The following is a 13,744-nucleotide window of genomic DNA, read 5'->3' on the forward strand; positions in this document are numbered from 1 at the left end:
CCCACCTCCCTGATGCTCCAAAAATACAAATGTCTTTGTTAAAATCCCTTACTCATAGTCTTTAAAAGTGAGTGTTGAGATCTCCATTTCATACTTGTCATTGACTTCCTTTCCTTTATCTACCCCATGCAAAAGTACCTTGGTAGGTGTTGGGATGATGGCATCTGCAGTGGTAAAGTTTATGGATGCATAAATTACCATTGGCTCAGGCTGTTAGACTGAAAGAGCGCAGGCAGGAATTGCTTCTCCTTTATTAGTTCCCACAGCTGTCTGGAGCCAACATTGGCCTTGCTCTGTGTGCCCAGGCAGCAGCTTATTGGTGCTATTCCTATCCTGGAATTAGCTTTCCCCCAGCTATTGGCTCAGGCTTGGTGGCTGGTAAAAAACACAGTGAAGATGGATGGACTCAGTCTGCAATAAAATACAGTTGCAAAGTGTAGTGAATGCTAATCTTTCCAGATATTAAAACCCGTGTTTTGAACACCTTTGCATTCTTTCTTTTACCCACTGTTGAAGTATACATTCTTTTTCAAGTTGCTTGGCAAAGTTGTGGTAAAAATACATCAAAATGGATGAGCATTTATTCTAGACAGGCAGGAAACACTTCCCAATACTGGTAATTAGTCCAATTATTTACTATCCTAAATTGAAAGCTTTGCATGAAGTTAGTAGTTGCAGAGAGGAACTTCTTAAAATGTAGCTTATGCTGCAGCCCCATTATTTCTGAAATGTCATTAGAAAGGAAAACTCATTGTTCCTGTCATCTGTTTTCTCCCTTTGTCACTCTTGCAGGTTACTAGAATACAGAAAGAAAATTTTCATTTACTAATGTTTTCTTATTTCTTGAACAGCAAGAAGTAACATTGTTGACTTTCCTTCACTCTCTTTTACCTTTCCTTCAGTTTTACCTTCCTGAAATAACAGAATAATGCATGCTTCTGTGTGAAAGGAATAAGTAATACATTGGTGCCAGCTCTTACTGCAATGATGGATGGGGAAAAGGAAGTTACTAGAGACACATTTAAAGGTCCATGGTTTAAACATTGCTTGTAATTATGTGCTTAAATGCATACTAACAGGAGCTGTATGCATTTCTGGTTTATGTTTTAAAACCAGAAATAGGCCCAATGGAGTGGTTAGTATATTCCTGTTTGAGTCATGAAGGAACTGAGTAGGACTTAAGGCTGCCTGGGAGCCCAGTGTTTTTGTGGCATCAGAAATAGGACTGAAACCACCAAACTTCAAATACCCTATTTCACCACACACAGGACTAGAGATGATTTGTACTAATGACCCATTGTGCTACTTGGACTCAAGGGGCACATAATTTCCATGATGGGGGAAATGGATCTTAATATCCCTTATGTGAGCAAGTTGAAGCAGAAGGTTCAAAACCATGATGACCTCTGTGTCCATGTGAAAGGGAAGTGCTGGCCCTCCTTGCTGGCAAGTCTCCACAGACAGGAGATTGAGATGTTGGGAGGGGTTGCACGTGTATTCAAGACTAAAAATTTCCCTTTGTTGTTTACTGCTGAACTGGTAAATTCAGACAATGGCTGAATGGCTTTACAAATCTGTGAATTTGTCAGTGCATCAAGTAATTTTTTTGAGCAGCCTTTGAAAAATCCTGTCACTAGCACCACTAAGCTAAGGTGAATGTCAACAAATTCTTGTAAACGAGACTACGCTCTCTGGTGCCATTAAGCGTTCGCTGGCATGGTATCAAGAGAATAGACAGAAAAAGCTGTCAAAGTATTGTGCTTCCAGGAGAAACAAGTATGACTTGAGTCACACTTGTTTACAGAAGATAAAATGTAATAATAATAATAGTAATACCAGGAAGGAAGCACACCTGCTACATACATTACATAAAGCTCCAAGATTTCTGAGAAAAGTACTGGTGTCCACACTCATTTGGTAGTAACTGTTTGCTTGAAAACAGTGGATTTAAAATTATAACTGAGGTAAAAGGTACACAGAAGTGAGATGTGCTGTCTGGGAAACACTGCTGGGGTACTCCTAATTGAGAAATGTAAATGGAATCAGAGAATTTAGCATGATGGGGAGAAGCAGCTCTGCAGGCTGAGAGAGGGAGGGATTTATCCCCGTTTGAAAAGTTCATGCCATAATTCCAGATGTTGTAGATGTTCATTCCCTTCCCTATTATTCTGTCATTCCTCTCATGTGCATGCTCTTTGAAGAAGAGCCAGGGTGATAAGAGTGATTAAATCCAAGGAAAAACACCCAAGTGTATTTTGTCGTGTTTCTGACAAGATATAGTACCTTTACCAATACTAAAAATAGGCAAAATCACTTCCATTTTGGTAAATCTAAATCTGAGGTAAACCGGTTTCCATTTCCATTGTTCCTTTTTCTTGAAGCATGGAATAAAACATAATTCTGTGAAATATGACCATTGTGACTGAGTCTTGCAGAATAGCTACCAGAAATAGGATTTTTCTAGGAGTGATCGAAATTGTAGAAAGAATGTTCTAGTAATATTGTGGTACATTTCTGTGCAAGTTTTTTAGACTATTTTCAGGAGCCTGATCCCATAAACTGATGTAATCTCCCACCACTTGAGGCTTTTTTTTTGCATTCTCAGATGTCTAGTTTTTTGGCTAGCAGCAAGTCATAATGAGGAGGCAGGTGAGTGCTACCCTTTAAGCAATTGCTTCTGTTAAGTTACTGGAGAGGGATCAGGACCCACTGTAATGGCAGGCACAGCCAGCTAGAGAACACAGAGAACTGTCCTCTTTCATCCCCTCATGGTGCTTTTCACCACTGTGCCCCCTAACAGTAATGATAATAATAAATCCAAAACAAACAACAACAACAAAAAAAGCTCGGCCTTCATGATGAAAATTTCATAGCAAAATGCTGTGGACTGACAACTGAGTTGATGACTTTTACATAGCTAAAAAGAAGATGGATATTGGATGCACACATGCAAATTATTTTTTAAATGCTTGCCATGTGTCTAATTTACTTTCCTTTGTTTCATTAGATTGTTCTTCTTGTCCTTTTTTAACATTATGAGCTTGCCATATCTGAAAGTGATCATTCATGAGAAAGGAAGAGGAAAAATAATTGTAATTTTTTTTAAAACATGTTGTGTTTGCAGCTTAGGTGGGAGAAAGACGGAGAGTATCTTTAATGTTGATAGGCATATGGTAGCTGATGCTCTTGATCAAGATTTGTATGTCTTATACTCAGCATGCCTAGTTTAAATGTCTGAAGTGAGCCAAGACTGGAAGCCCCATAACCTGGACACCACCTGCAGATACTGGATGTGACAAATCCACCTCATTCTTGCAGCTCAAAGGTGATGATATATGTATAGTATTTATTTCATGCTTGTAAAAAGGAAAAATACCTGACAAAAAAAATAAAGACAGAAGATAGACATTTTTCATAAAACAGTTACTTAAAATGAAGTTGGAAATTTCAGACATAATGAAATCAGTTATTCAGGGAAAACAGTACAGTATAGTGGAGATGGTGAAATTTCCAAGACAGTTTTTAGAAATCAAGAAAAATTGAGATAAGGACCAAGTGGGTTTGTGCCCTTTTTTAACTTTTTCTCTTTTGTAAATGGAAACAAGTAATCTTTTGTGCAGACTCTTCTGTGAGGTGTCTTTAACCACATCTATTGATATAACCTACCTTGGTTTCTCCCAGTGCAAAACTTCAGTATTATTTTAAGTCTTTGTTGTGTTTCTGGAGGCCAGATATTTTGGGAAGAAGGGAACAGGGAAGTCATTCTTATTTGTATGGAGGCTTAACTTGCTCCTAGTAGAGTCAAGTTGGTGGCATACAAATATTTTATTGATGTGTTTTAACTTCTTAATGCCCTATTAAAAAGGAATCCTAATGTCTTCCTTTTGGCTAAGTTCACTTTCAAAGTTGTAGTAGGCAACATAATATAAAATGAAATATTAAAGACTTGGTCTCCAAAACGGGTTGAAGAAGTTGTTAACTTCACCTAGAAGGCTGTTCAAGCATATGTGATGCTATGAAAAAGATTCACACTCAGTGGTGCATGAAGGTGACAAACAGTCACTGCATGTTTAAGTATTTAAAGATAATTTATTCATTAGTTGTAAGTTTCTAGTAGAAGATCAGAAAGAAACCTGACACCTTGCCACAGCTGGGCTCTGATCTTAGGAAGCACTTCAAAGGCAGCAATAGCAGCAGTAAAGCATACATTTTTTGACCTGTTGTCTGTATCACTCAGAACTAAGAATGATCCCAGAAGATTCTTGACATATTAATTCACAAAATGCATTTGATAATCAACTTCAGTATTTTCTCCTCTTGTCCTGTAGAAGTGTTCTTTCCATTCACATAGCACTTATAACAGCAGAAGTAAAAACTCTGAAGTCAGTGTAGGTAATTTGAGGTCAGTTCAACACTTGGTAGTCCTCTATGAAAGACACGCAGGTAGTCCACAGGGAGCCTCTAGATAAGCTGTCTCCTGAGTGAGGAGAACAAGTTCCTGAGGAACTTTCTTGCTTCTTTCACATCAACTGAGTGCCTTTTTTTGCAAATTTCATCTTCTTTCAAAATAAAAATCAATTGGTTGATGGTATCACAGAGTGAGCATGTTTACAGTATTATTCAGCTGTCAAAATACGGTGTGCTAATGTAGACTCTTTTTTTTTTTTTTTTAATACATTTGTTTAGCATTTCTTACTGTTTGGGACATTCTAGAGATCCTGATTCGTTCTTTTCTGTTTAAAGGGAAGGGAGGGAGATTGAGAAACAGGAACTGTTTTCCTTATAGAGTTTTTGAATAAAATGTTCTCTCGCATTACCTTGAAGTAATTTTGTTGCTGACGCCGCATGATCATTTTCTTCATTTAGTGATGATAAGGCAGTGGAAGAACAAGCAGAGGAAGATGAGGAGCTAACTGTTGTGGAAGATGATGATGCTGATGACGATGATGATGATGGTGATGAAATTGAAGAAGAGACAGAGTATGAGGAGGCAACTGAAAGAACTACCAGTATTGCCACCACTACCACAACTACAGAGTCTGTGGAAGAGGTTGTCAGAGGTAAATTCATGGGCATCAGGCTTGGGGCTGAAAAACTAATCCTGCTGCTTTGCATATTTGCCCTTTATGACAAAAAAAAATGTTCCAAACAGCAAAATATCCAAAGTTACAATATTGTTGTGCTGTGGCTCCTGTAATTTGCGTGTTTAATCCCCTCACCTTTCCCTGTCCAATTACAAATATTCTTTGGAGTGAGTTCTATCACAGCCCTTTGAGTTTTCTGACCTCCAGCGCTACACCCACAGATGGTGCAGGGACTGTCTGTCCTTAAAATGTGTTTTTTGTGTGTGGTGTGGATGGGAGCAGAAGGTTTTATTTTAAAGTAACTTTAAATAAAATTCAGCTGCCATATGTAGCAAATAGGACAGGAAAGTGTGTATGGTTTATCATGCACATGTGTTGCAGATGGATAGGGAGTATCAGTTCCAAGAAGGAGGTAGCATGAACTAGTTTGGTCTCTCATATTAACAGCAGTGGTGAGTCATTTTGTGTGGTTCTGTTAGATATCTGTTTGCTATGTTTCCCCATGAATTAGTAATTCAGTGGAATTGGATGAATTTAAAATAACTGCAGAAAAATGAATCTAACCTAATGAGTTTTATTGGGTGGGGAAGAAGGAAACAGGAAAAAGTAGAATACATGGAGTGAGAAAGAATTCTTCATTTCTAAAACTTAATTTCCATTATATATTTTACTTATTAACAGGACTGCATTTTAAACTTTGAATTTTACCCTAGTTCGTGGGCAGCATAGCAACATAGTATTTTTAAATGCCATGCATCTCCTACAAAGCATATTGGAATTAATTATCTTTATTTTTCTATTTTAATAATACAGTTTGGTGTAAATCTCGGTAAGATAGATCCTAATTTTACTACAGTACTTACATCTTTACTGATAAGTGCTGCAGATGGTGGCAGGAAATTAAATTAAAGACTATGCTTGAAAAGAAATGAGTTGTAACTCATTGCAGGAAGCAGAGGGAAAATGGTAGAAATTGGCCCAGTTGTGAAATGAAGCAGAAAACATCTGGCCTGGCTCCTTTCCCCATGCTAACCTATCCCCTGCCGCTGGGGATTCTTGGGACTCCAATGCCAGTGGAGTCCCACATTCTGCATGTGGCAGTGTCTCTTTCTCTTGAGCTGTGGTTCCGATGTTTGTCAGAGCAGAGGATGCTGGCAACAATTTATCACACCAGATACAGAAGGATGCCCAGGGGATGCTTTGGGAAAAGCGGAATTACTTGGTTGTGTTTTTCTGTTGAGTTTACAAGGAGCTCTTTGCTTTGCTAAAATCACTTGTAAATGTTTCTAAGACTAGCAATGCAGTCTCATGCGTTTCTGTCTTATCTGACTGTTTCAGTGTTTTGCTCAGTTGTTTGAGAGCCTTTCCAGTGAGGAGGGGGTGGGAAGAGATTGTTTAAATCTTTAAACCAATTAAATGTATTTCCATATGTGAGCTTTTACCACCTGGAGATAAAATTACCTGTTCTTGCTGGTAAATAAACATTGAGGCTGGGGAAAAAAGCCCAGAAAAGGACACTTGACTTCAGTGGAATTTTGGATGAGTGTAAAGGAGGACAAATTCAGTAGAACGTGTATCTCTACTGAGGGTGCTGTTTCAAAGAGCTTAAGATGTTTAGCTTTCAGGAGAGTAATGTACAATCACCTGAATATAAAACATAACATGTAAAAGATGATGTAAACTATTGAAGTGACCTTTTAGAAGTGCTTTAGAAATGTGTATATTTGCTGATCATGAAATGGGAGCATATGATTTTTCTCAAGTCTAAAATTTCCCACCTTGGGTGACCGGGAGGGAAATATTCATTGACGCAAGTGAAATGAGGGCAATCTGTTACCAATACAAGTTCTCAGCACAGTTCTGCCACAAGCCTTTTGGCTTCCCTGACCTTCAGCCTTCCTGGGCCACAGATGGTGTAGGGACTGTCCTGGGGAGTGTATAAGTGGTATCTGACAGAGCTGTGTATGCAAAGTGCTTGCTTATTTATTAACATTTAAGTGTCGAAATGACATAACCTTGAGCCTTGCTTTTGCTTCCCTTGCTACACACAAGAGAAAGCTTCCTACAGGGGTCCCTGTCCTCCCAGTGCAGGCAGCAGATCCAGCATAAGAACTTGTGTGGTGAGCATCTTGCTGATGCAAACAGAAAAGTTTGTCACTGTCATTGTAAATGAAAGAGGCAGAGGGACCTTGTTGAGAGCGTATGTATTTAGAAGAGGTCCTTACTATGGAGACACCTTGGAAGCCTTTCTGGAAGGATTGAAGTATCAGAGCTTCATCCATGTTGACTGAGCTCTGTTCCAGGCTGCCTTGAGCAAGCATTAGTCATAAAACATATCCTAGGATGCTCTTCACAACCCTTTACAGCTAGTTTTGTGAAGCTGTAACTAATATTATGTCTTTAGCATTAAAGAACACAGAGAGTGGGTTTAACCTATTTGAGAGGAGTTGCTTTTCAAATGTGAAATCAACAAGGAGCAACTATTCTAAAGCCATAACTTAGGATTTTATTGTGGGCTAGTACTGAGCCCTTTCTCTGCCAGATCAGTGGAATGGTTGCCATCAGCCATAAATAAGTAAAAAACATAAATGCAGTGTTATACTTTAAAGACAGTTGAGCTATATTAGGATTAATTTTTCAAGCAGTTTTATTTCTGTGGATATTTTAATGAATCATGACCAAAATAGTAATAGTAGAACCACTTGCAAACTTACTTTCAGTGAAAAGGGAATTAGTCTTGCCTAGAGAATGAGAGAGGTCCATTGGCAGGTGGATAGTATTTTCATTCATTTTCTGCAGCAGCTGCATTTCTATGTGTTTATTAAAAAATGTGAATAAACTTTCCGTAGCCCAGTATTTGCTAGTATTCAGTTTCCTACCTTTTATGAGACATGTTTACTCTGAATTCATAGCATAGGAGTATAGCAGCAGACCCAGTTTAAACTTTTAGATATGCTCTAGCTGGGCTTCAGATGTTAAATCCAGATGATTGTGGGTCTGAGATTACAGGAATTCAGATGGTAAAATTAGTCTCAAATCTTCATTTTTCGCCTTTGATTACGGGGACATGTTAGCATTGAATTTGTGCTGAAGAAAATATGGCTCATTTATGAAGCCCTGCTCTTGATTTTTGTCTCTATGTGGAGCAGGGGAAGTTACTCTGCTGGCCAGGTTTTAGGCAAGAGAGTGGTTTCATTTCTGATATAATTGCCATGGTGTCATGGGTCATTGCAGAGCTGCTCTTGAGGATCCAGGTTTCCAGCATGTGATGGAGGCAAGCAGGAGCACTGCTTCCCCCATCATGTGCAGTTTGTGATTTTGTTTCTGCAGTCCTTCAGCACAGGACAGCAGGAGGACACAGGAGAGTACAAGAAAAATCAGTCACTATTGGCTTAGTGCTTCCCATCAATGTCACAATCAGTCAGACCTCATTAGACGAGAGCAGCGGGCTCAGCACAGCAGCCTGACACAAAACACTTGGCAGCTTCTCTGCACACCTGCCAGCAGATCGGCAGCATAGGCCTCATCTGACTCCTCTAGCCAGTGTAATATTGGCCTTTATCAATTGGTTTTGCTTTCTCTGATCGAGATGGATTTCTTTAGGCAGTTGGGGAAGAATCTAAGCAGTGCTGCTTCACATGACATTTTAACTGTGTTTTCAGTCTGGAGTTGCAAGTGAGAGACTATATGCTGGTTTCCTAACAAGAGAAAAGTAGCCTGATGTTTGTATGGTAGGTCTTACTGTCATTGATCCATCATGAGTGGTTTTTTCTGAAGATTTTTATCTGGAAGACTTAAAATCCATTCAGTGACACCTACCACATACTTTAAAGCAAGGGAGATTAACCCCGATTATCAGACCTATCAGCTGGGAATTTTGGGACAATGTTAGTAGAGTATGCTACATTAATTGGGTATTTTGTTTTCCACACTCCATAGTTTTGTCCCACTTTCATAGAATAAATCCACTGGGTTCTTTTTGCTATGAGATCTTCATTAAGAATGATCATCTACTCTGATTTATGAACCAGAGCTGATAAAATTAACCTAATGGATTTGCATTTTTAGCTTTTAATTAGACATTATAATTAAAAGCACAGCTATTCTGCCATAATATAATATTTTATTATATATTGCAATTGGAGGAAATATTTTTTTAAATTCTGGTAATCTTGTTGATGGAGACATAGTATACTATTACATTTTTGGGTTGAGGGCAAAAGTACTGAAATACTAAACACAGTAATAGTGTTATTTTATGTAAAGTGTGAAGGTGGAGAGTAGTTTAAGATGAAATATATCCTGCCACCAGAAATTACCAAGATTCTGTTTCCATAGAGAAAATGTCATTTTATTATATTGAAGCAGTAATTAATTGCTTATTTTGTTTTGCTGTATAAAAAGACTGGAACGCACTTTGGGGCTAATCCTCAATACTCACTGTCATGCCATATTAGCAGAATTGTGATGTTATGTGGAAGTACTACCTTTTTTAAAACATAAATTCATGAAACTATGTTAACCTAGATTTAAAATCAGTCTGGGTTTTTTGTTTGCATTATGGCTGTCAGTGGTAATTTTATGGCACCTTAGTTCCAAATGTAGTTCTGTTGTGCACAAGGAATAGAAAATGTATGTTCACATACTTGTTCTGCTTCAGAATTATAAGGCTTTGTATTCTAGCCAAATATACCATTAAGGTTTTTTTTTTAATTCTAAAAATGCCCTTGCAGTAGCTTAAGAATAATGATTATAGAGAGAAATTGAATCTTGATTACAGAGGATGGAAATCACAATTATAGGGTATTTAACAGTTATAGAAGAGCTGTCCTCAGTATTGCAATGAGAAGTCATCATTCTGCTTTTTTAACTTTTTTCTGTAAAAAGGTATTTTAGCAATTGTGTAGCTTGTGCACCAACTTTAGTCCTAGAGCATGTGCCAGCTTCACAGCTGTCTTCTCCTCATTCCAAAAACATCTTCTGAAATTAGCTCTTCTCTTTGAATACACAAACTAAAATTTGGTTGCCTCTTCTAACCATATATTCAGAATGAGGAAGTTTTGTTTCAGTGAAATTATCTTTAAATATTCCCTTTTGATTAATTCATTGAATAAAAACAGTTGTGCCTTTTTAGAACATAAAGAGTATAACTAAAAGAAAAACATTGCATTTGCTCTTGCCTAATTTTTCTCAGCTAGTTTAAAAATAGACTAATATAGATGCATTTATATTAATATCCTCAAACTATAGCTCAATTCCTGAAGGCATGGAAGCCAGAATTATTCCAGTTGTGTTACTTTATATACAAGTGTGTGAAGGAGAGCGTATACCTCATTATATATATTTGAGAGGTTTATTCCTTTGCCCTCTCTTGCTTTTATCAGTTATTTACTCTGTTCTTTAGTGAGATAAAAATGGTAAAATAAAATATTTGATCCCATATTCTTAAGCATCTGAGTGTTTCAGGTCCCCATTTAAGAGGTGTTCTGTTTCTGTGTGATTGCAACACAGTTTGAATGGACAGCAAAGACACACCAGTACTAGTGGGCTGCATATCATAGGGGGTTCAGGCCCCCAGTATGATTTAGTTTTGTGTACTTCTTCAAACTTGCAGGGCTGGGTGTACAGAAAGGCTTATCAGTACAATATATTTTCCATTATTGGGGCTATATTTTCCAAGACCTTGCAATATTTATAAGCCAGCATGATGGTAGCTTTCTTCTGTAGCATTAAGGCAAATAGGTTTCTCAGAGGTGTAAACTAGACGTGGAAAACCAATTTCCAAGACAGGTCAGAGTTAGTAATCTAACTCCTCCTGTTGGGCCTTTTTTTCTTAGATACCTTCAATTTTGATTTCTGATTTAAGGTTTGGGGTTGACTGCCAGCATTAAATGAGCTTAGTTTTCATGATTATGTAAATAAACTCAAATCCTGAAAAAATAATGAGTAAACTTGATAATTACAGTGACAGAAATATGTGAATGTAGCTTTTTCCCTGATAGAAGTTTACATTTTATTTCCAATTCCTCAATTGAAAATGTTGTTGTTAAGAATTTAAGTCCCATATGGGGAAAAAAAGCATGGAGTTGAGATTTTGAAATAAAGCAATTTCACTTTGATTTGGAATTGGTTTTCTTCAAGTAACAGGAATAAAATTGTAATGAAAAATTTAAACTGCCATTCAGAACCGTATTTTGTATTTTGTTCTGTAAAAATTGATTATCAAAAGTATTTAAAATGTTTGCACATAAATTCTAATGAGTTCTACTTACATCATATCAGTAAATGAGTGCTTATGGAAGTACTTTGTATAAAGCCAGTAAAAATCAATGTGCGCATACTTGAAGACTGCGTTTCCTAGGGTGCTGAAGTCTGTGCTTTGCAAACAAAAAATAACACAGTCAGTGCCGATATTTAATGTAACTGATTAGTTTTCAGTATTCAACTACTTAATTTAAAAGCAAATCAACAAGCTTTGCCAGAGCCTTATCCTTCAGGGAGTGGTGCTTGCATGGCTAGAAACAAATGGGTTTGCCCCGACATGCTGGAATAAGTACAAGAAGCTTGGAATGGGGAAAGTTGAATTACACTTTCCTGGTTACCTAAAAAGTAATTTGCCACGCCCAAGGTTTTGGAGAACAGAGATATTTGGCACCTGTGGTTTAGGACACAGGATGAGAGAAATTTGACTATTGGAGTAGTAAGGTTTGAAAACTCTAAAGTGTCTAAAAGCAACTGTTCATGAACCTGGGTTGTGGCAAAGGCTGGTCCTCTTTAATTTTATCCAGTTTCTTGAAGCTAAAGGCTAAAGTCTGTCTTTGGAGGTGGAAGAGTGAGCAAGTGCTTTAAACAAAGCAAAGCTCACTATTGAGCTGTACTGGATACAAATTATTTGTGGTATCAAGTAAAATTGAATTTCACATTGGCAAAACATAACTCATTTTTTGCCTCGGTTTTCGGCAACAGAATTAAAATATCAAGAAAAGACAGCTTTTAATTTTTTGATGAATCATTCAGCAGCGCATGCTGCCTGCCTGCTCCTAATATCTGTTAAAATACCGTAGTTCACACCTCGTATGCATTAACTGCTGTACTTGGCAGCAGCAGAAGGAAGGGGAAGGGGTGTTTGGATTAATAGCTCAAGAAAACCTTCAATTTCCCATCTCAGCACTTCATTTCCCTATCTTCTCAGCAGAGATGGTACAGCTACCAAATGCAGTGGCTTTTTCTTGTGAAGACAAGTGATGGATGGGGATATGGAGAGGCATGGGAGGAGTGTCTGGCCCACGAACAGGAGTGATGGGACTATTGTCCAGACGTTGAAGCTGGTTTAAAAATGTACCTTTGCCCCAAAGCAGGGCTGAAGGAATGCTACTCTGAGCTCTTCACAGAGAATGGCAGACAGGGATGGAGCCATCAAGAGAGGGATGAATGACAGCAGTAACAAGTTTCCTAGACTGGACTGGCATCACGCTTCTATTAGAAAGAGTCATGAAATAGTAAAGCAGAGCGCTTCCCCATCTCTTGCTTACTCTCCATTTAGGTCATAAACATTAGAAGACAATACAGTATGTCTCTCTGTGGTTACCTAAGTACTATGTAGGTCTCACCAAGAGCACTAAGGTTGGCAGAGTAGGCTGGAGGGGAAGGATGTCTCTCGCCTGGTGGGAGGTGACAGGTCAGGAAAGTGGCCTGCTCACAGCCACAACATTAGGCTGCAAAGCTTCAGGCTTGCTCTTTTAAATATGTTGCTCTGTGGTTTCCCAAATGCTTGTTCAAATGCATCTTCATGTGTATAAATTACTTAATTCACCAAAGAGCCAATTCCAATGTCCAATCTGATGGGCAGTTACCTTTGCTTTTACACATTCAAATGTCCGTTGCTATTTTTGTGAGAGAGATACTTGCAGGAAATTTCAGATTAAATCTGTAAGCAGTTTCCATCTTGATAACACTTAACAGTGGAAAATAAATCAGGGTTTATAGCAAGACAAATATTTTGAGGGAAACATAGAAGGCACTTACTGTGTGGCTAGAGGCTGGCCCATAATCATCATTAAATAAGAAAGACTAAATTGTTGAGACCTTTGTATTTTCAGAAATGACATTTCCTCTCAGTAAAAATTCTTGTGATTGTATTTGTCCATTTAATATCAGTAGTCACTATTTAATTTTTAATTGACATGTGGCAGCTCTTCCACAACTGTGCAAAGTTAGCTTTTTGTCAGGATTTGATTATATAATTGGGTGGCATTGCTGGATTTGATTTTAAAATAAGTCAGGACAAATACTTGTATACTAAATATTGGTCTATAATTAATCATATGGTAATACACAATTAATTGTAATTAATGTGCTGTGCAATGAATGACACTTATTTTGTTTTTTCTTCAATTTTATTCCTTTCCCCCTGATTTCTTGGTACAGAAGTGCAACATTTTAGCACATCCTTGATGGTTGCATACTCTTGAATCTGTTTCTCTCAGACTAAATGTATGCTCCTAAAATTGATTCTTGATGTTATTTATAGTTAGAATACATGAATAAGTTAAACACATGTAAAATTGTACCTATATTGTATGTAAGGAAATGTGGATTGTATTGCCAGTGACAATTGGACATAAAAACCTATTTATAAATAATGGTGCTTCTGAGGGTAG

At 37.7% G+C, this 13,744-nt stretch overlaps 1 protein-coding gene across 5 annotated transcripts in view; it reads left to right on the plus strand.

Moving 5' to 3' along the window:
• The window catches only part of APP (amyloid beta precursor protein), a 232,257-nt gene that overhangs the window by 128,167 nt on the left and 90,346 nt on the right, over positions 1–13,744 (plus strand). For all 5 annotated transcript variants that reach the window (XM_085074621.1, XM_085074630.1, XM_085074611.1 and 2 more), the window contains exon 6: positions 4,867–5,060. In XM_085074621.1, coding sequence (XP_084930747.1) covers positions 4,867–5,060 — 194 coding nt within the window. The remainder of the gene's footprint in view (positions 1–4,866; positions 5,061–13,744) is intronic.

This window comes from Lichenostomus cassidix, chromosome 1 (genome assembly GCF_008360975.1).
Source record: "Lichenostomus cassidix isolate B80296 chromosome 1, HeHo_3.0, whole genome shotgun sequence".
Taxonomy (NCBI): domain Eukaryota; kingdom Metazoa; phylum Chordata; class Aves; order Passeriformes; family Meliphagidae; genus Lichenostomus; species Lichenostomus cassidix.